Source organism: Capricornis sumatraensis, chromosome 8, assembly GCF_032405125.1.
Source record: "Capricornis sumatraensis isolate serow.1 chromosome 8, serow.2, whole genome shotgun sequence".
In the NCBI taxonomy this organism is placed as follows: Eukaryota; Metazoa; Chordata; class Mammalia; order Artiodactyla; family Bovidae; genus Capricornis; species Capricornis sumatraensis.
Genome location: NC_091076.1, coordinates 72,605,319 through 72,627,446, shown reverse-complemented (window position 1 = coordinate 72,627,446; position 22,128 = coordinate 72,605,319). Strand labels below are relative to the sequence as shown.

Below are 22,128 nucleotides of genomic sequence, written 5' to 3'. Positions count from 1 at the left end.
AACCAAATTCAGACCGAATGTCTTGCTTACAGAGCCTTGTGACACGGCCACTCCTCCTGACCAGAGGGAAGGAGGGCTAATGTTTCTTGGCTCTGGGCCAGTCTCCATCCTCACAATGCTCTGGGAGGCAGAGCCCCCTGTTTCACATACCGATGAGGTAACCTGCGCCCAGAGAGGTTGTTATTTGCTCAACACGCCCAAAGGAAAAATGAGAAGAGTTAGGTTTGTCTGAATCCAAAGCCAGTGTTCTTCACTGTACTCTGCTACTGGCCAGTAGGCCCCTGAGAAGTTCTTTCTGCAGAATTTGTAAGAATGCTACAAAAGTCTATGACTCTAGAATAGGCACTGGCAACCTTTTTCTGTAAAGGGCCAGACTGTTAATATTTTAGGCTTTGCCAGCCATCTGGTCTCAGCTGCAATTACTTTATTCTGCTGTTGTAGCACAAAAGCAGCCACAGATAACATACAATGAATGAGTGTGGCTATGTGCCAATAAAACTTTATCTGGCATTGGGCCAGATGTGGCTCACCAGTTGTAGTTTGCCAACCACTGCTCTAGAAGGCTCAACGAGTGGACGGACAGCTTTGTGTTATTTGGCTTAGAAATCAATGAAAGGACTTTCCTGGTGGTCCAGTCTTTAAGACTCCGACCTCCTAATGCAGAGGGCCTGGGTTTGATCCCTGGGCAGGGAATTAGATCCCATATGCCACAACTAAGACCTGGTGCAGCCAAATAAATAAATGTTAAGGGGGGAAAAAATCAATGAAGAATTGCTTATTTCCAACTTAATCAATCAACAAATATGACAGTCTTCTCTATTCTCTGTGGTCCATGCACTCAAGGTATTTACGTGAGGGAGAAAAGACATAGGCTAAAAGCCAAAGAACAACATGAGGCCACGTGTGGGAAATGCCAAAGGAGAGGCCTGGGGACTGCGGGCTGGCGGACGGGCCACCACATTAGAAAACCAGGGGTGGGACTTCCCTGCTGGTCCAGTGGCTATGACTGCACTCCCAATGCAGGGGGCCCAGACTGGATCCTCGGTCAGGGAACTAGATCCCCCATGCTACAACTAAAGATCCTGCCTGCTGCAAATGAGGCCCGCTGCAGTGAAATAAATATCTAAAAAAAAAGAAAACCAGGCTCTGCAACCTGATCAAATAACCCTGCACAGTCACCAGAATTCAGAAAGAGTTGGAAAAATCTGAGTGGCAGGAACGAAGATGAGTTAGAAGTGACTGCCTTAAGCACACCACCACCCGGGCTTCCCTGGTGGCTCAGCTGGTAAAGAATCTGCCTGCAATGCAGGAGACCCAGGTTTGATCCCTGGGTGGGGAAGATGCCTTGAGGAAGGGAATGGTTACCCACGCTAGGATTCTTGCCTGGAGAATTCCATGGACAGAGGAGCCTGGTGGGCTACAATCCACAGGGTCCAAAAGAGTCGGACACAACTGAGCAACTTTTCACTTTCACCCGTTCTGGGGAGGCCACACGAAGGGTTTTCCGCACATGTCAGATGCTGAGCAAAGGCAACCTCTCCTTCAAACTCAGGAAACATACCTGCTTCCTGTCTCATTCCCAAAGGATAAACAACTGACTTCAGGTTCGAGATCAATTGAGCACCTGTGGAAACTCCTGGAGGGCTCCGTTCTCCTCCTGATTGGTGCTTTAAGCACTGGAGAGCCCACAGGAGCTACAGGTGAGGACCGGGAGAGACCACCTGTGCTCACTCTCCGACATTCAGGAGGCAGCACTTCCTGAAAGCTTACCTTGCTCATGGCTGTAAGGGCGGGGTCGCAGGCAGCATCCAGGTCCTGAACCAACAGCTGAATGCTGCTGGAGATGACACTGCAAGTCAAACACACCACAGTGGTCATGGCTTACAGAAGTGACTTGTGAATGACCCACTGACACAGCCCCCTGCCAAGGTTTTAGGCACCTGTGCATAATCTAGCTTCACCATTTCATCAGAAAAACACGAGTTTATTTCAAAATGGAATGAATGACGAGGAGCAGCATCTTGGCTCCACCCTTCTTCTAGCTGTGTGTCTGGTCTCACTTGTGTGTGTCCCCACTCGGTCAGGACACAAGATCCCGTGGCTCATCTCCCCTGCGGCTATGCCCAGGATCCCTCTTCACTTTTCCCAAAGTACACACTTGCCTAAAATGTTTAAGTCAGACCTTGGAGGGAAAAAAAGGTTGAGAGAAAGAGAGGAAATGACCTAAGAAGAGGATCTGGATTTTTCCTCATTAAGTGGCTGATGAGAAAGCTGAAGATTGTCCTTCCCCAATCTCATTTAAAGATCACGACAAAACCCTGCCAGGTGGCACCAGGGCAGGAACTGATTCCAAAGTCTTTCATCTGAACTCCTTGGACAGACACCCTCCCACCCCAAATACATCCATGCCCTGCCCACTCCTCCACCCGCTTCCATGGCTAAAATCAGGTCGCTCAGCCTTTACATCCTGAAAACACTGGAGGTGAGGCTGGCCCTCTGTGGATTGAGGGCGGCAGACAGGAGGCCCTGGACCTGACCTTCCTGCAGGGATGGCTGAGGTGGGAAAGTTCTTCTTCCCTGTTATCCTAGATTGTTGTTGTTGTTTAGTCACTAAGTCGCGTCCAACTCTTTTGTGACCCCCATGGACTGTAGCTCGCTAGGCTCCTCTGTCCAGGGGATTTTCCAGGCAAGAATACTGGAGTGAGTTACCACTTCCTTCTCCAGGGGATCTTCCTGACCCAGGGATAGAACCCAAGTATCTTGCATTGGGAGTCAGATTCTTTCACTGCTAAGTTACCAGAGAAGGCCATTATTATAGAAACTGTAGCAATAAAACCCCTGTAAGCTAAGAATGACTACATGTGAGGAGGCAGAATATGGGTCAGCTGCACCAACTTCTCGGCTTCTTAGTGGCTTGTGAAGATATCCTGATTCAACAGAAGGCTCTGGGAACCTCTTAGGTTCTGCAGTGACCTAAGCTTATGTCCTGAGATGCACTGCTCTGGGCAGGGTGAGGGAAGAGTCTCAAGCAGAGACTTGCAAGTACGCACGTGCTGAATGTGTCCATTTCTCCAGTCAGATTGATTCGTTCAATCAGACTCACGTCGACCTTCTCCTTGAGTTTCTCTTCCAGCTGATAGAGAAAGAAACATGCTTAGTGGTTATCGGAAAGAGCACCGTAGTAAGACCACTTCACATTTACCGAGTGTGATGACTCGGGTACCATTCTGGGCACTTTTCGTGTATGGGCTCATTTAATTCTCACGGCCTGTGAAGAAGACTCTATTATGATCCTCACTTGATAGATGAGGGTGTGGAGGTGTGGCCTACCCCGCTCAGTGAGCGGGAGGGGAGGGAACTGAATCTCCTGCAGAACCTGCGCTCTCTGGCCCTGGTTCTCATGACACACTGACAAATTAACTAATTTTTTTTAAAAGTTGTTTATTTCATTTTTATTTTTGGCTGAGCTGGGTCTCCTTGTTTTGCCGGACTTTCTCTAGCTGCAGCGAGCAGTGGCTACCCTGTTGCGGTGCACGGGCTTCTCTCGGCAGAGAAGAAGTGGCTTCTCTTGTCGCAGAGCACAGGCTCTAGGCACACAGGCTTCCGTAGCTGGGGCTCACAGGCTTAAGTTGCCCCTCGACATGTGGAATCTTCCCAGACCAGGGATGGAACCCATGTCTCCTTCATTGGCAGGCAAACTCTTATCCACTGCACCATTGGAGAAGTCCTAATCAAATTTAACTTTAAAAAGACCCCCGTTTTTAGATTACTCCCTGCCCTGTGAATTGCAGGCTCACCCACTAACATTGGAAGCCTCTGGTGGCCTCTGGGGTAGGTGGCAATAAAATCAAAAGTCTTCCCTGAGCGCTGGGATGGACCATTCCCCCACCATATTAAGGTGTTTGGGATATTGAGGTAAACAGAAGGAACACGGTCTTTGCCTCCATCAGCCTACAGCCGAGGGAGGGAAACTGGCTGAGCTCCCAGCAGTCTCGAAGAAAAATACAACTGACCGGGAACTGTAAATATCTCAAAAGATCCCAGGAATCGCTTCACTGAGCAGCCCCAAACCCGTTTATCACAGAAACTCTATGAATAACGAATGTTTTGTCTTAAATTTAAAAATACCTCTTAGGGGTGGATAAATTAATGTAACTTTTTGGGAAGGTAATTTATTTAAAAAGCAAACATTTAAGTATACATTCTCTTTTGGCCTGCAATTTTGCATCTAGAAAGATATTTCAATGACTGATGAGAACAAGGTACAGAGATGTACAGGAGTTCTTTGCAGTGGCCTTGAATTCAACTGATATTTACTGACAGCCTATTCTGTGCCAGGATTCCCTGATGGCTCAGATGGTAAAGAAACTGCCTGCAATGCAGAAGACACAGGTTCGATCCCTGGGTTGGCAAGATCCCTTGGCGAAGGGAATGGCAACACACTCCAGTATTCTTGCCTGGAGAATTCCATGGACAGAGGAGCCTTGTGGGCTACAGTCCATGGAGTCTCAGAGAGTCGGACGCGACTGAGCGACTGATCTATTCTACACCAGGCTCTGTCATGATCTGTAGACAGATAAGACCCTCTTCTCATAAAGCTCACATCCTAGTGTTGTTTATATTAGTGAAAACCTACAAACAATCTGCACGTCTGTAAGGGACCGAGGAGACAAAGCATGGCACAGGCTCACAATGGCTTCAACCTGTCAGCTGCCTCTTCCCATTACGCTGAAAATAAAACCCAACTATCCCAACTTCTAATTAGGATTTGGGTCCTCTCTAGCTCTCTGGCCCACATCTTGCTCTCCTCACCCTTGCCTGCTCGGCTTCAATTATAGTGAACACTTAAGGTTCTGGAACACACTAGGGTCTTTTCCTTCCCAGGGCCTTGACACTTCCTGCTTCCTCTCCTTCTCCCTGCTCATCCCACCAAGCCAGCTCCCTTGTTTTGCCACTCCCCAGTGCCCAGACCTTCCAGGCAACCGCATTCCAACACTCAGGTCTCCGCTCCATTATCACCTCCTCTGGGAGGCCCTCCTTGACTACTCTACCTCAGTAGGCAATCTCTATTAGCACTGCAACATCTGTTTCTTTCCTACAACTTCCCACAAAACTTCCTTACTTATATTATCTGGCTCCTCTATTAGTCCTAAGTTCCATGGTAAGAAATTTGTCTACTCTGTTCACCACTGTGAATTAATACCAAATATGGTGCCTCGTGCCTGATCAGTGCTTCATAAAGAGCTCGTGAAGGAATGAATGGCACACTTATGCAGCTGTTAAGAGTAAATGTGTTACAATTAATGAACTGATATTGACACATCATTGGCACTGTAAGTATTATTTTTCAATTCTTCATTGCTTGGATTCTCAAGTCTCTTTGGTTTCTCCCTTCATTTCTTCTTGCATCCCCCCAACTCCAACCCTCTGTGTTTTTTCTTAAGGAAACTGGGTTGTTTGCCTTGTAGCTTTTCTCATGGTATGATTTTACTGATTGTATCCACAAGGTACTAATTGGCAAGTTCTTCTGTCCCTTGTATTTCCTGTAAACTGTAGCTTGATCAGATACAGATTTTACTTATTATTTATTTCTGGATGTGCTGAGTCTTTGTTGCTGAGCAGGCTTTTCTCTAGTTGTGGTGCCTGGGCTTCTCATTATAGTGGCCTCTCCTGCTGTGGAGCCCGGGTTCCAGGGCACGCGGGCTCAGTAGTTGTTATTTCTGGGCTTTAGAGCACAGGCTCAATAGTTGTGGCACATGGGCTTAGTTGCTCCACGGCATGTGGGATCTTTCTGGACCAGGGATTGAACCCATGTCTGCACTGGCAGATGGATTCTCTACTACTGAACCACCAGGGACGCTCCAGATTTTTTTTTTTTTTTTAAAGAAAACCCCTTCATAGAAAATCCCTGGTTGTACAGTGGTTAGAACTCAGAGCTTTTACTGCCGTGGCCTGGGTTCAATCCCTGGTCAAGGAACTAAGATCCCACAAGATACATGGCACAGTTAAAAATAGAAGACAGAAAGAAAACTCCTTCATGACGACGCTGTGTACTTCCATCAAGAGATACCTGATGTTTGCTTTTCTCTCTTTTTGTAAAGTCAGCAACCACTGATGGTCAATGCCAGATCCATTATTTCATTAAGGAGGTATAAAAGAATGCTATTCAAATTCTATCTTTTCTTCTTCATTTATTTGCTGAAAATCCGCTATAAAGATACACTACCCATTGTCAGTGATTTGGTTATCCTGAGCTACAAGTCAGATAGGCAAAGCAGGTTAAGAACGTTCCCTCTTTTCGCCAATATTCAATTCATATCAGTGATTTCTTAGTATCTTCCAATGTGGTAACTGAACTTTAAAAAATATCATTGTAACCAAATGGATTTAAACGTATTTGATGTTTTCCATCCACTGTAGCTAATACATGTAGTGATACTTACATGTCTCATCTTTGACCAGCAGAGCTGGCTCCTGTAATCAGTTTCCTGGGGCTGCCATAATAAATTACTACAAACTTGGTAGCTTAAATCAGGAAGGTATCCTCTCCCAGAATCTGGAGGCCAAAAGCCCAAAGGTAAGGGGCTGGCAGGGCTGGTTCCTCCTGGGGTCTCTGAAGTAGCACTCTTTCACGTCTGTCCTCTCTCTGCTGGTGGTGGCTGGCAACCTTTGGTGTTCCCTGGTTTACAGATGCATCCTCCCAGTCTCTGCCTCCCTCATGTGGGCATCTTCGTTATGTCTTAGTGTGTTAAGTCTCCCTCTCCTTTCTAAAGGGCTCCCCTCATAGCTCAGATGGTAAAGAATCCACCTGCAATGCAGGAGACCCCGGTTTGGTTCCTGGGCTGGGAAGATCTGCTGGAGAAGGGATAGCCTACCCACTCCAGTATTCTTGGGCTTCTCTTGTGGCTCAGCTGGTAAAGAATCTGCCTGCAATGCAGGAGACCTGGGTTCGATCCCTGGGTTGGGAAGATCCCCTGGGAAAGGGAAAGGCTACCCACTCCAGTATTCTGGCCTGGAGAATTCCATGGACTGTATAGTCCATGGGGTCGCAAAGAGTCAGACACGACTGAGCGACTTTTGCTTTTCACTTTCTCCTTTCTAAGGACACCGGTCATTGGATTTAGGGCTCACCCTAAATGCAAGACTATCTCATTTGAGATTCTGACTTATTACATCTTCAAAGACTCTATTCCCAAATTAGGTCACATTTACAGGCACCAGGGCTTAGGACCTGGACATATTGTTTTGTACCATAAAACCCGCTACAGCTCCTGAGTCCTTTTGATATGACTCTCACAGTCTTGCTTTTTGTATGATCTGATGTTCCAGGTTCATCTTGTACATTTCCTCAGACCTGGAATTAGTCATTTCTCTAGGAATGACTGGTTCCCTTCAGTGAAAAATGGTATTGAGAGAGCACAATATAGGTGCCAAAACTGTATTTACTTTTATAATCAGTAAAAATAATTTTCTCTAACAAAAAACTGGCTACATCTATCATTGAGTCATCAGAATGGTCTCTGACCTACTAATACGTCTAGAACTTCTAAAGATCTCCTTTAAAAAAAATAATGCAAACCATATTTAGATGTTCTTTGTAGGATTACTCATAAAAGCAAAAACTGGAAATAGTATAAACAATTATCAGGGATACTGTTAAATGATTTATGGTATAGCCCCTTATTGGACTATTATGTAACCATAACAATGATGGCAAGAAAGACATCATAGCAACAGGAGAAATGCTAACACTGTGATGTTAAAAACAGGAGGATATGAAAGTGAATTAAGTTAATTATAGAACATATGAAACTATGTTCACGGAAAAGCACAGAAAGAAAGGCTCCAGATTGCTAATATGATTATTTGAGGGTGATGGGATTGAGAGTCATTGATTGCATAGTTCTTTTTGATACCATGGTTATTTTACTTTTAAAATACCCTATTTATATGTGTGTGTTTTTCTCTTTCTGCACACACACAGAGAATAGTTAAAATCGTGCTTCTTCATGAAAGAACTCTGGGCCCTGCCTTGGAGGTCCTCATAGATACTGTTGTCCTGCCCTGGAAGTTCTCACACTAAACAAGTGGCTGTCTCTGGCTCCAAGGCCAAAACTTCACAGGTTATTCCCCGTGTGACTCAGTGTGACCATGTCCCCAAGCAGGACATACTACTGCCCCCGCCTCTACCTGGCTTAACCTTAACTGTGAAGTTCTGGGGGGACCCTTCTTCTCTGGCCTCCTGTATGCTTGCTCTGGCTGACATGTGCTCCAAGCTATAACTGTCTGAACCGTAAGTCATGCCTGCCTTCCTATGATCTGAGGTGAGGTGAAGTCGCTCAGTTGTGTTCGACTCTTTGCGACCCCATGGACAGTAGCCTGCACCAGGCTCCTCCGTCCATGGGATTTTCTAGGCAAGAGTACTGGAGTGGGTTGCCATTTCCTTCTCCAGGGAATCTTCCCGACCCAGGGATTGAACCCAGGTCTCCTGCATTGTAGACGGATGCTTTACCATCTGAGCCATCTAGGCATGCAGAAATAAGAAATCCCAAAAGGGAGGAAGAACGGAACCTTTCCCAGTTATTTTCTTTCTCTTGACCTTAGGTGAATTCCAGAGCCAACTGGAAAGGAACTTCTAATCCCATGCTGAAGGCTGAATGGAAAATTCTTCTGGGTCTTCCTTCTGCTAATGGGAGCTCCAGCAGGGGCATCACCCTTTCCTGCTTCCCGGTTCCTGAACGTCAGCATCCAAACAATGGTTATTTGTTTCAGAACAGAGAATGCTCCATAAGTTTCAGGAGACACATAAGAGCCCAGAGGGTTTCTGGTGAGCCTGGTAACCCTCTTGAGAACAAAACCAGTGGTTGTGACAGCACAATCAAGTCTGGGGCCTAGCACCCCTACGGTTATTACTGCTTTTCACGTATGGGAGACAAGGCTACGACCTACTTTCAAGAGGGCACATCATGCCCTCGGAGTGGCTTACACAGCCCCAGGGAGGAGGCTGGTCAGTCTCGCCCAGCCTCCTTTTAACGTGGTCCTTCTGCGCAGTGGCTGCTGGGGCAGTCTTCTGGCTGGACCTTGAGTTGTTTCCTGGGGGAGGCCAGCGGGTCTGCCTGGGGTTGTGTGGTCTCCTACTTGAGTTTGGTGGCCCAGACAGCTCAGGAAGAGGAGGGGGCACGTGGGTGGCCGGGGTGGCTCACCTGCTGGGTGGTGGCCAGGCAGTACTCTGCAGTGCTCAGGATGCTGCAGATGAGGCCGAGCTCCTCCAGGGTGAACTTGGCCGCCTCGGAGCCCTCCTTTTCCTTGAGCAGGCTGCTGATGGTCAGCCCGCTGCTGCTGCTCGTGGTTCTGAGGAAAAGCAACAGGAACTAGTCAGGCCGGGACTCCTCCCCGGCTTCCTGACCTGGAAACAGCACATCTCAAGAAAAAGAAAAGGGGGAAGGAAAGGCTGGACGTGGCCCCAACAAATCCACACACAATGAGGCCCTTCCAAGTGACCTGATCTTGACGGTCATGTGTTTAAACTCTCTGACCATCAGAAACAGGAAGAGACAATCCCAACAGTGAGCCAGTTGTCAGTCATATTAACTACGATGACGCTCAGGCTCAGAAAGAAGGCTGCTGAGCGGCTTCTTTGCTTAGCCTGGAATTTCCTGATCTGCACAGCTCATTCAGGATCACCCAGAGCACAAGAGCTGGTTCCCCAGTTGTTTTTCTCAGTTAAGAAAATTCTGCCTGGGAATCTGTGCTTGTGGAGGGGTTCAAGAGCGAAGGTTAACACACGGCTCCTGGCCAAAGTCCTGACTGCCTCAAGAAACACAAAAGCATCTCATCTCTTCCTATTGATCTAATCATGTGATCACAATATAGGAAAACGCAGTTTTTAAAATAACTTCCTGTAGTTGTAAAATTTAAACCGTGAGATTCTACTTTCTTTTTGGCCATACTGTGTGGCATGCAGGATAGCTTAGTTCCCTTACCAGGGGTCAAACCTGCACTCCTTGCAGTAGAAGTACGTAGTCTTAACCCCTGGACCACCAGACAAGTCCAATATTCCACTTTTCAGAAAGACAGAATTCAGTGACACTTACCTTAAAAAAAAAAAAAGAGAGATTCTTTCCCTTCAAAAAAAAAAAAATCCTAAACTTGCCAGTCTTATTGGTAATTAAAGATTTGAAGACATCTTAATTTTTAGTACCTCTAAGGGTATAAGGTCCATCTAATCAAGGCTATGGTTTTTCCAGTGGTCATGTATGGATGTGAGAGTTGGACTGTGAAGAAAGCTGAGCGCTGAAGAATTGATGCTTCTGAACTGTGGTGTTGGAGAAGACTCTTGAGAGTCCCTTGGACTGCAAGGAGATCCAACCAGTCCACTCTGAAGGAGATTAGCCCTGGGATTTGTTTGGAAGGAATGATGCTAAAGCTGAAACTCCAATACTTTGGCCATCTCATGCGAAGAGTTGACTCATTGGAAAAGACTCTGATGCTGGGAGGGATTGGGGGCAGGAGGAGAAGGGGACGACTGAGATGAGATGGCTGGATGGCATCACTGACTCGATGGATGTGAGTCTGAGTGAACTCTGGAAGTTGGTGATGGACAGGGAGGCCTGGCGTGCTGCGATTCATGGGGTCGCAAAGAGTCAGACACGACTGAGCGACTGAACTGAACTGAAATGAAGGGTATAAGGACATGGCCCTCTCTTCCACTATGGGTTAGGAGCAACTGTATAACCATTTTGGAAGTATATTTCAGGAGCTTAGAAAAAATCCTTAGATTGTTTGACCCAGTAGTTCTACCTCTGTTCAAGGATGCTTCTCTGAGTGTTATTTGAAATACCAAAATAGTGAATCCAATGTAAATGGTCAATTAAGAGAATGGTCAATAAAAAAAAAATCTCAGAAGTTAACTCAGGATGTGGGAACTCTGCATGTGGGAACATCATGGCATCATGATGTTCATGATGTTCAAAAAGGGTCTTGACTGGAACTTCCCTGGTGGTCCAGTGGCTAAGATTCTACACTTCCAAGGCAGGGGGCCCAGATTCGTTCCCTGGTCAGGGAACTAGATTCTGCAGGCTGCAACTAAGAACCGGGTTGTAGTTAAGTAAATTAAAAAAAAAAAGGTGCCTGGATGAATCTTTTTACTGTGCTAACTGTTTCCTGCTCCTCTCTTCTGTGTGGGAGACTGACTTCCACAGATGTATCTCCCAGGCTCCCCGGCCCTCTGGTCTCCTGTTGGTTTCTGCCAACAGCCACGGCCGCACCAAGTCAGAGAGGTTGAGCAGAGAGGAGTCTGAGCAACAACGAGCCCTCCTGCTCCCTCTGCTTCAGCATGGTCCTGGCAGTGACCACCTTCGACCACAGTTCCATGGGGCAGCCCTTTGCCCACAGCCCCAGCTCTGAGATGAATTTTAAGGTAGAACAATTACCCAAGTGTTTGGATGCTTCAGAGTCCTCCACTGGTTCCTTTCACTTGCCCCTACTGCCCTAAACAGTCGCTTTACTGCCGATATACCCCAGCCATGTGCCATTTGTTTCCTGCTGTGACACTGACTAACACACATGGAAAAATGCACACAGCGTGAGGTTAAGCGAAAGCAGCAGGGTATAAACCTAACTGTAAGTACTGCAGTCCCAATTCTGTCAAACAAATAAGCAAAAGCACACAGTTGCACACACGACATATATAAACAGAGAACAGAAAAATGTATACTGAAAAGCTCAATTTGTCTTCTCCGGGTGGTGTTTGTTTTTTTTTTTAATCTTCATCTTTGTGTTCTTCTGTGTTTTCCAAACTATAACAAACTTACATTATTTTGAAAGTCAGGATACCAGTTATTAAAAATTTAAAAATAATGTTAATCATATTCAAAGAAATCCTCATTGGTGAAACATTACCTGTTACTTTAAATGTCCTGCAGAGCCTAGGGCTCTTCCTTCCTCCTAATGATGTAAAACTCCTATATATGACACATTTTAGTGGCCATGGCAGAAGCTCGTTCCAGAACTGCCGAATTTAGCTATGGGGAAGACCTAGAATTACTCAATTCTGAAGCTCTGCTGTAGATCATATTCTCTTGTAACAGAAACTACTATATATCCCAAGTATCTCTAAAATTCTAGCTGAACGATCCATTTTATTTCAAGTGGTAAGAAATATGGGCTTCCCAGGTGGCACTAGCGGTAAAGAATACCCCTGCCAATGTAGGAGACTCCAGAGACATGAGTTCGATCCCTGGGTCAGGAAGATCCCCTGGAAGAAGAAATGGCAACCCACTCCAGTGTCCTTGCCTGGGAAATTCCATGAACAGAGGAGACTGGGGTCTTGCCTGGGAAATCCCATGCACAGTCCATGGGGGTCTCAAAGAGTCGGACCCTACTGAGCAACTGAATACTCACACACAATAAAAAATAGAACGATGCTTTTGTGCCTCAGAATAATACAGACAAGTCACTATAATTAGGAGTTCTGCTATACAATGACCTCCCTACAAACCCCACAACACTTTTAAATATTAGGCTCCATCTAAGACAGCAGGATGTCATAAAAGAGACTCTGGCCTCAATGAAACTGCCCTTACTATTCGAAAGCCATCTCTACCATCACCCCACATTTTTTTTGCAAGGTACCTATCCCTGAATCACTGAATCCACGTGAACTAAATCCATCTATAATGGGACTGACATTCTGGAGTCCACCGTACTAGGATATGACCTATGCTGGTGGCCAGAGCAGGCATTTCCTGTGATGGTCCTGATCGGCTAGGGGATCCCATTCTAGAGGAAACCATCTCAGACCCTTAGAAACTCCATCAGGGGATTTTCCTGATATTCTTAGCAATCCAGTAAACAACTTCAGAATGGATTTCCTCAAAGATTTCCATATTTAGGTACAATCAGAAGCTTACTTCACCACTCACACCAGGAAGAATGGGAACTCACTTGGGCAGGTTGCCAGAGAGGATTTTCCAGGCGTACTCACGGAGGTACTTCTGGAAAATAGTGGTCAGGGCGATCATGGGCTCCCCAGTACTTAGCTGTGAGCACTGCACCATGCACTTCTTGTAGTAGACGAAGAGGTCGGCGCAGCTGGGGAGCACAGCACCCCCCTCGTCCGTGTTGGGCTTAGGTGGGCCCTGGGCCTTGAAATCGGCCACAAACCGATCTATCAGCTCTCCAAGGTTTCTAGGAGGAAGAAAACGTGAAATGTCATTTTAGTTCAACAAGGAGAAAGCAATTGTGCTTGACTGCCACCAGGAAATCATTCCTCATGCTTGTTAATATTGAAAACTGGACCAATTTTAGTAAATCAAAAACAAATATTATATGATATCACTTATATTCAGAAATGAATCTGTTCACAGAAACAGACTCATAAACAAAACAAACGTCTGATTATCAAAGGGGAAAAAGCGGGTGGGGAAAAATTAGGAGCATGGGATTAACATACATACTACTGTATATAAAATAGACAATTAGCAAGGATTTACTGTATAACACAGGGAACATCTACATCTTATAATAACCTATATAGGAAAAGAATCAACCTATATAGTTGAATCACTTTGCTGCATATCTGAAATTAACACAATAATGTGAATCAACTATACCTCAATAAAAAACAATTAATTTAAAACACTAAAAAAATTGGACCCATCTTTATCAGTATCATCAACCAAACACCACCCTCCCCCATAATAACATCAATGACAAAATTTGGCATTTGTCTGCTGCTTTACACTTTTCAAGGCATCCCATGGTCACATTTGATCCCAAACCCCTGGAGGAAAGAAAAGGTATTACTGGACCCTCTAAGAGATGACAAAATGAAGGCATGCAAAGTTGGTCACATAATTTAGTGGCAAAGCTGACCCTAGAATCTACTGCTTAGCTGTGTGCCCTGGTCCTAGTACCATATTAGTACCAGCTTCTGTTGCCAGAAGTGAAACCCTACATCATGACAGTCATCATTTTCTGAACACTTATGCTGCACAGCATTTTGTAAGCATCACTTCATTGAACTTCACTTGATCATCACAAATAACCTTATGACCTAGGGACTAACACTAACCTCCTTTTTACAAAGCAAGGAACAGAGAAGGACCTTGTCCAGAGTCATACAGCCAGACAGTGGGGGAGCCAGGATTAAAAACCAAGCAGCCTGCCTCCAAACCTCATGGTTTTTATCCACTCTACCCTGTGCATGCATGCATCACTTCAGTCGTGTCTGACTCTTTGTGAGCCTAGACTGTAGCCTGCCAGGCTCATCTGTCCGTGGGATTCTCCAGGCGAGAATACTGGAGTGGGTTGCCACGCCCTCAGGGGATCTTCCCTACCTGGGGATCGAACCCATGTCTCTTACATCTCCTACATTGGCAGGCAGGTTCTTTACCACGAGTGCCACCTGGGAAGCCCTCCACTCTACCCTACTACTCCTTAAACACAAAAAGTATAATGTCAGCAAATACTTAGACATCATTAACCTAAAGGTGGGCTTCCTAGGTAGCTCAATGATAAAGAATCCACCAGCCAAGCAGGAGATGTGGGTTTGATCCCTGATCTGGGAAGTTCCCCTGGAGAAGGAAATGGCAACCCATTCCAGTATCCTTGCTTGGGAAATCCCATGGACAAAGGACTGCGGCAGGCTACAGTCCAGGGGGTTGCAAAGAGTCGGATACAATTTAGCAACTGAAAAACAACAATAACCTCAGGATTCCCAGCAGATAGATACCTAAACAACGAGGAACTGTAACAAAATATTCTTTACAAAAAAAAATGCTTTCTTTCTCCTTTAATGTAGTTTATTCTTACAACTTCTGGAATTAAAGGTGCAAGAAATTCTGAGAGGAGAGAAACTATTGAGCAGCTCCAGGCTTGTCCCAGGTCACAGTGGTGATGATGGTTTTAATTTTCGCCCACTTCCCATTCGAACGTCACTGAGTTTGCCTCAGTCACGTTGAGTCATCACTGTTCGAATCCCACAGGGCTGTATTAATTGGTACCTGCGTAGCTGTGCTGTATGAAACATGGGGAAGGGGAGGGTGTTCCCACCGCCCTGACATTCTGCTTCTTTTTAGGTTACTGTCTGAGGCTACAGGAAACCAGCTGTGCTTTTTACATGTATTTATATAACCATCAGGAAGAAAAAGACAAGAACCACATGCAGTATCAATTAGCACGAACAGGGGAAGATTGACACTTTACCCAAAAGCTTTTGCTACTAAGAGCTTATGACATCCAGATACAGTCACTCTGCCCTCAAAGGACTTTCAGGCCTAGGCTGGTGCACTGTGACGGTGGCGATGGTCAGCAAACCAAGGAGGAGCTTGACCTTGGAAAACTCCAGGGTGACTATCCCCCTTCCTCACACCCTCTTCTTGCCTCACCTTTCCATTTAATCTCCCACTTCTCCTCCACAGTGTCCCCACGCTTCAGCTGGACTCCCCTCAGCTGCCCCCTCAGCTCCATCTCTAGCCCCTATCTCTGCGCTTTTGCCTGGATGTCTTCCTTGGTGTCTCTCCCGTCGCCATCTGTTCACTGCCCTCCTAGCTCAGCTCAGGGGGCACCCAGACAACCCCTACTCACGCCCTTCCTCTATATAATTGCAATTTCTGGCACCTGTAATGCTTACACTTTTTTAAAAAATACACTACTATACAGTGTGAGGATGTCACTTATTCTGGAAACATGCTGACCTCCCATCCTGAGCCTGCAGTGGGCAATGCTCATCAGGAATGGCTGTCTTTCTCACTGATCTCCGGGGTAAATTCAGATCCTTCCTGAGACAGTCGTGTAGCCAGTCCCTTCTTATAAGGTGAAGCTGGTAAAAAAGGTGAAAGCTACTTGCTCTACAGTGGTAGAATCTTATTGCAAGATTCTTGAGAGCAGGGATAAGGTCTCTGTTACTTCTGCTCCTCCCGAAACTAATCTTCAAATTATGTTGGTGCCCAGCCTCCACATCTTGTCCCTAAAAGGTGGGAATGGAAGGGCGAGGTGTGGGCGGGTTGCTGCACAGAGGAGAGCTCAGAAAAGCAGGCAAGGCTTCCACTAGAGTCCTTCTATGAGAGACTCTAACCTCTGGGTCCATGGTACCTACCAAAATAGGGGCCAGAGCTCTGAAGCATTTTTACTTGACCCTCTCATCTAATCCCCCTGGAAGCTGAAGCCAGGATACTTCCTCATCTACCTCCTAGTTCAGAGTCAAGCTGATGAGTAAGACTGTAAATCGATTATGATCATAGAACAGAGACAGAAATTTCCTCATAAACAAACCTCTAACAATCTTCCACATTTTGCAGGATGTTCACTGGGTTATTTTGGACACTGTTCTCTGGTGTGAATGAGAAATAAACCAGTCAGAATATCCCACCTCTCTCTTTCACCTAGCACTCTTCATCAGCACGCTGCTATGCCACTCAAGACACTGGAAAACGAGCAATCAAGCAGCTTCACAGAAGAGGAAGAGTCACCTGGATGGGAAGGGCAAGGTGCATGAGCTGGCACAGAGGGTCCAAACCAATCAAAAACGGATGGAGCACTTAGTATGTGCAAAGTGCTGTGGGCTGTATCGGATAAAAATGAGTTCACCTAAAAAAAAAAAAAAAAAGCTACCATTTCTTCCAGACACCAAATGCTACCCTGAGTTTCGGCATGACGTTATAGGAAGAGCTACTGGAGAAAGGGGCGTGCGCATGCTGACCTGTTGAATGGAATCGCAGACTTGCCCTTTATGCCTGAAAGCAATCACAATCAAATAAACGTTTATAAAGGGTTAAGTCCTGCTCATGGCGCTGTGAGGATAAAGACACAGTATCCTATTAGGGGAGACAGGACCTTCATGCTTATGATCTTAAGATCTCAAGATGCCAATAAATTGCCAGTTTTGCAGTACAGACACTACAAACAATTTGTTTTAGACAAAGAAAATATGAGAGGAAACTAGACAGAAAATTCCACGGCAGATTCAGGCGAAAGAATAAAGGCCTAGAGTCAGAAGTATCAAGGACTTCCCTGGTGGTCCAGTAGCTAAGACTGCATGCTCCCAATGCAGGAGGCCCAGGTTCAGTTCTAGTACACATCACCCAGAAGAATTTCTTAAAAAAAAAAAAGTACAGAATACGATGGACGGGAAGAAGGTGCGGGCTGGCCAAGGCAGAAGATGCCTGCAGCTAGGTTCATACACATCTGAATTCCCACAGCAAACTGGTGTCGCACCTTTCACCCCTCCACGCTGTGTTCCAAAATGGTTTTTCGGTCTCTCTCTGACCCTGGGCTGTAAGCCTATAAACTAGGTACCTTGCTGCGTGCATTATAAATACAATCTCATTTAATCCTCACAGCAGCCCTGATCAGAAGGCAGTAATACCCCCATTTTAAAAATGAAAAAACTGATGCTGAGAAAAATAATATAACTTGCCCTAGGCCACAGAATTTATCGGAGCTAGAATTTGAACTGGGGCCTGACTCCGAAGCCAAGCTCTATCAACTACCCGAGGCTTTGATTTCAAATCTCAAAAGTGCTATACAGACCTGTGGTGTCACAATGACTGCTCAGATTCACTTTCTCTCCAGCTTAAAGAAAGACATCATGGGGGTGGATGAGGTCTTTTGCCTTCTTCCCTGTAACTTGAGCTTTTAAGCCAGGAACTGTATAAGCATTTCGGGGGAGCCATGTGAAATACTGCTGGGAGTGCCACTGATACGAAAAACCACCTGGGAACAAAGACTATTTCAGAGCAATGGCAATAGAGGGAAAGATTAAAACAGACAGAAAAACCACACTGCAGACCAAGCTTAGGTATGGATGACCAAGGCTGTTTCTCCTGGTGGATCTGCAGGCAGCATTCACAGAAATGGTGTTTTAATTGGAAAGTACAGGAGAGATGGCTCCAGAAGAGGAAGATGGTAGTCAGAAGAAGTGGGCAAGAGGATGAGTGTGGGCAAAGCAGCTTAAGACCCCAGGAAGTTAGAGAACTTGTTCATCCAAGGGTACATGCAAGCTTCCCAGGTGGCCAAGAGGTAAAGCTGCCTGCCAGTACAAGAGACATCAAGAGATGTGGGTTCCATCCCTGGGTCAGGAAGATCCCCTGGAGGAGGGCACAGCAACCCACTCCAGTATTCTTGCCTGGAGAAACCTGTGGATCGAGGAGCATGGTGAGCTACAGTCCACAGGATCACAAAGAGTCAGATACGACTGAAGCGATTTAGCTCACATACACCCATTCCTTTCGACTGGCGCAGGAGGGTTGGCTCTGGTGTGGTCAGTGGGGTTGGAGAGCCCCAACCCCAGATAACCCAATGGAGCAGATAAATAACGACACGGACGATACTGGGAACAAGTTTCTCACGGCTGTAGAGAGTAGTTACAGACATGGGAACAGGGAGACTCCAATAACCCCTGTGGTGCTAGGTTAGAACTGGAGTTACTGGCATAGACTGATGGGTTTAAATATATAAACAGGTATAAAAGGATAAAAACATACACAGATATACACATACATGTATTTCTTAGCTCTCTCAGCGTGGAGGGCCTAGAAGCACGGTACTCAAGCAGTAATGAACAGACCTGATGACCAGCACTTAGTTTCTAAACATCTCCCGCCAAGGGAACAAGGGATCCTGGAAAAATGGATGACTCCAGGGCTGGGTTAGGAAAGTACAAGATGAGCCTGGTGTATTTTGCTGTGCCAGAAAGAAAGTGCTCAAAAAACACTAGGGGCATACAAAAAGGGTGGAAAACCAGCTGGAAGGGGCCAAGTCAAGGACGATTTGACCACTAAAACAAATAATGATGGATCCTGGAAAAGAAGAAGGACGTTAGTGGAAAAACTGGTAAAATCCAAATAAGACCTGGAGTTAAGTGACTAGTACTGTATCAGTGTTAACCAGCTGGTTTTGATGATAACTATACTACAGTTATTTAAGATGCGAACATGAAGTTTATGAGAGGGAATATGGAATATCTGCACTATTTTTGAAAATTTTTTAGGTCTAAATTTATTCCAACATAAAGTTAAAAGATAAAAAGATAGTAATGGCTATAAACCCACTGAATAAAACAGGAATCCACATGTCCATGCTGATAAATAAATGGAGAAAAGATAAAGCTGTTTCTTAAAACAGAAGAAATGATGGGATTAGAAAAGTAATTACTTGGCAACTCTCTAAGTAATAAAGGATTCAGACAAATGTCATTAACGAATGGTAAAATAAATAAGTAAAATATGAGAAAGAAGCTATTTATATGGGTTCAAGGTTAAGTAATTAACACTTATTAAACACTTATTAATTAACCTGGCCGATACCATCTAAACCAAGTAGTAAAAATGAGCAGCACAAGTAATGAGACATGTTGACGCTGTATGTCTCATGATAGGAGTCACTGAGAGAAACACGGCACCACTTCTGTATGAATCATGACTCACGAGTCTGCATCAGTCAGAACCAGACTGAGGGACATTCCACAAAGTAACTGGCCTGCACTCATCAAAAATTTTCAGGCTATGGAAGATAAAAGTTATTCTTCTAGATGGAACCAAGAGTTGTGACAAATAAATGTAACCTGCAATCCTGGAATGGATTTGAGATCTATAAAAAACAGGATTGGGACAAATGGCAAAAGTGACTGGGGTCTATGGATTCAATGCAAGTGCTGTGTCAACGCTACCTTCTTGATTTTAATGACTACACTGTGGCTATGTGGGGCTGTCCAGGTGGTTCAGTAGAAAAGATCCGCCTGCAGGAGACATGGGTTTAATACCTGGGTGGGGAAGATCCCTTGGAGAAGGGAATGGCAACCCACTCCAGTATTCTTGCCTGGAAAATTCCACGGACAGAAGGGCCTGGTGGGCTACAGGCCATAGGGTCACAAAAGAGTTGGACATGACTTAAGACACTAATAAACAAACAAACAAAAAACAATGTGTATATATACATGAGAATGTGTCTGTCTGTGAGTGTGTCTGCTCAGAGGTGGGAGGGACAGCTGTTAATGGAAGAATCTGGGTAAAGGATACATAGGAGCTCTGTGTACAATTCTTGGAACTCTTCTGAAAGTTAGAAGTTAATTCAAAACAAACGATAAGCAACGTCTGTTTACAGGAAACTCTAGGCTTGACCAAGCTAGAAGCGGTGGCAGGCTCTATTTCAACAAAAGCTATTACAGGGAACTCAGGAGAATGGGCAGAAATGGAGTCACTAGTAATTTCTCAGCCTGAAAATGTCACTGAATGGAGTGAAGAAAAAAGTGGTTATGGAGAGAAATCAAATGGGCAGAAATGGAGTCACTAATAATTTCTCAGCCTGAAAATGTCACTGAATGGAGTGAAGGAAAAGTGGTTATGGAGAGAAACTGCTTCTGCAAGTCAGCCAAAAAAAATGACTACATCTCCAAGAGTAGAAGAGATACAACTTCCTCCTTGGACATAAACAAAAACTGAGAAACCAGCTCAGGGCACAGAAGGACAGCTCGGCCCAGCCGGGTGAGAGGTGACTTCGGGACAGCCCCACTCCTGCCTCCTCCCTGGGCACCGGCTCCGCAGTCCTCCTGCTGCTGCTGGGCCCTGGGCTGGGGCAGGTGCTGCCAGGACTCTCCCCGGGCAGGGAGGGCGCTATGGAGATGAGAGAGTGGACCCCACGCCAGGCTCAGCGGAGAGCTGGCAGCACCGACTAGGCCACCCAAGCACCCGAGAGCCTGGAACAGGATCACCAGAAGGGCAGGGCAGACGCAGCTCCGAGCCCTGCTTTCTTGTGCCAGGTGCCGACATGTCGTGTCGCTTCACCGTCGCCGCTAATCCTGCGGGGGGCTTTATTCACTTGCCTGTAGAGGGTGCAAAAGAGACTCGGAGAGGTGAGGACCAGAGCTGGAGGCCCGAGGCGGGGTGCAGGGCCTGGATGCAAGCGCAGGTCTGTCTGGCACCCAGGCCCATGCTCTTTCCACTATCTTGGGTTGGGTCTCTGTCCTTTGGGAACTTGTGAATGGCCTCAGGTTTTCCTCCTTGCGGAGCTACGACAGGAGAAGTGACTTGCCCCCAGTCAATGCCCACTTGAGTTCCTTCCCCAGTCTTAGGATTCTCTGACTTCAGGAAGGACTTGGAAGAACCTCTTGAAACTGTACTCAAAATAGTGTGTGGGTTCATGTGGATTTTTCTTTTTTGGCAAAGAGGCCTGTGGTTTGTGTTGGTTCTCAGAGGGGTCTATGACTCAAGGGTAACAACCCACTGCTTTAGGCATTATTCTGTCTGATGCTCTCCTGTAACAGATGAGGAAATGGGTTTCTTGAACTTGATTTCCTGCTCCCAGCTTTTGCTGCTTATTCTGGAGCGAGAGCAGCCTGGCCTACGCAGTTCTCCTACGAGAAGCTTCCGCTACTGCCCTCGTGTTGTGGACACGTCCCAGCGAGGCCAGGTGGCAGGCTGAGGGGCCAGCACTGCATTTTCAGAGAGAAATGGAGAGTCCCTGAGGAAGGGAGGGCTGGCCCTTCACCCAAAGTCTCATGAACAATGAGTGTGCTTTATATGAATTGAGGCCATGTGAGAAGAGTGGATCCCAGGATGATACCAGATAATCCTCAAAATGACTCTTTTTTTTTTTTAAACTGGACAGGTTTGGGGAAACCACATGGTTATCTCAGATATGTACTTTAAACCCTAGGCCCAGCAGCTTTCAAGCCTTTCTAAAAATAAGAATTTGGACTGATAAGAGAAGATAGGGCTTTGGCCCATAATAGTCATACAGGTGGGCTGCTTCAAGACCTGTTCATCTAACAGGCAAATAGCAGCTCCTTTTTCCTGCCCTGCAGAGATATCTTATTAGTAATCTTGAGAAAAAACTTTGTGAATGCAGAAGACAGGATGTTAAAAAAAAAAAAAAGGTAATAGTAACTATTTAACAGACGAGGAAATGATTTCTTAAACTTGATTTTAGTAGTCTGCCCTTCTGCATGCCTATGGATATAAGCCAAATGGATAGACAGCAGGAGGAAAACTGAGGCTTTACAAGGCAAAAGATGTCAAGGCAACTTTTTTTTTTTTTGCTGGGTAGGTGGCAGGGAGGAGGTTGTTTTTGTTAACATAGAAGCTCTTTCACAAATTAATTTTCCAGGATTTTAATATGTAATTTGTAATA

The 22,128-nt window shown here is 45.7% G+C and overlaps 1 protein-coding gene across 3 annotated transcripts in view; it reads right to left on the bottom strand.

Moving 5' to 3' along the window:
- Positions 1–22,128, bottom strand: part of VPS53 (VPS53 subunit of GARP complex) — a 125,242-nt gene that overhangs the window by 31,934 nt on the left and 71,180 nt on the right. For all 3 annotated transcript variants that reach the window (XM_068976074.1, XM_068976075.1, XM_068976076.1), the window contains 4 exons: positions 12,946–13,188; positions 9,204–9,351; positions 3,051–3,133; positions 1,771–1,849 (listed from right to left, as the gene is read on the bottom strand). In XM_068976074.1, coding sequence (XP_068832175.1) covers positions 1,771–1,849; positions 3,051–3,133; positions 9,204–9,351; positions 12,946–13,188 — 553 coding nt within the window. The remainder of the gene's footprint in view (positions 1–1,770; positions 1,850–3,050; positions 3,134–9,203; positions 9,352–12,945; positions 13,189–22,128) is intronic.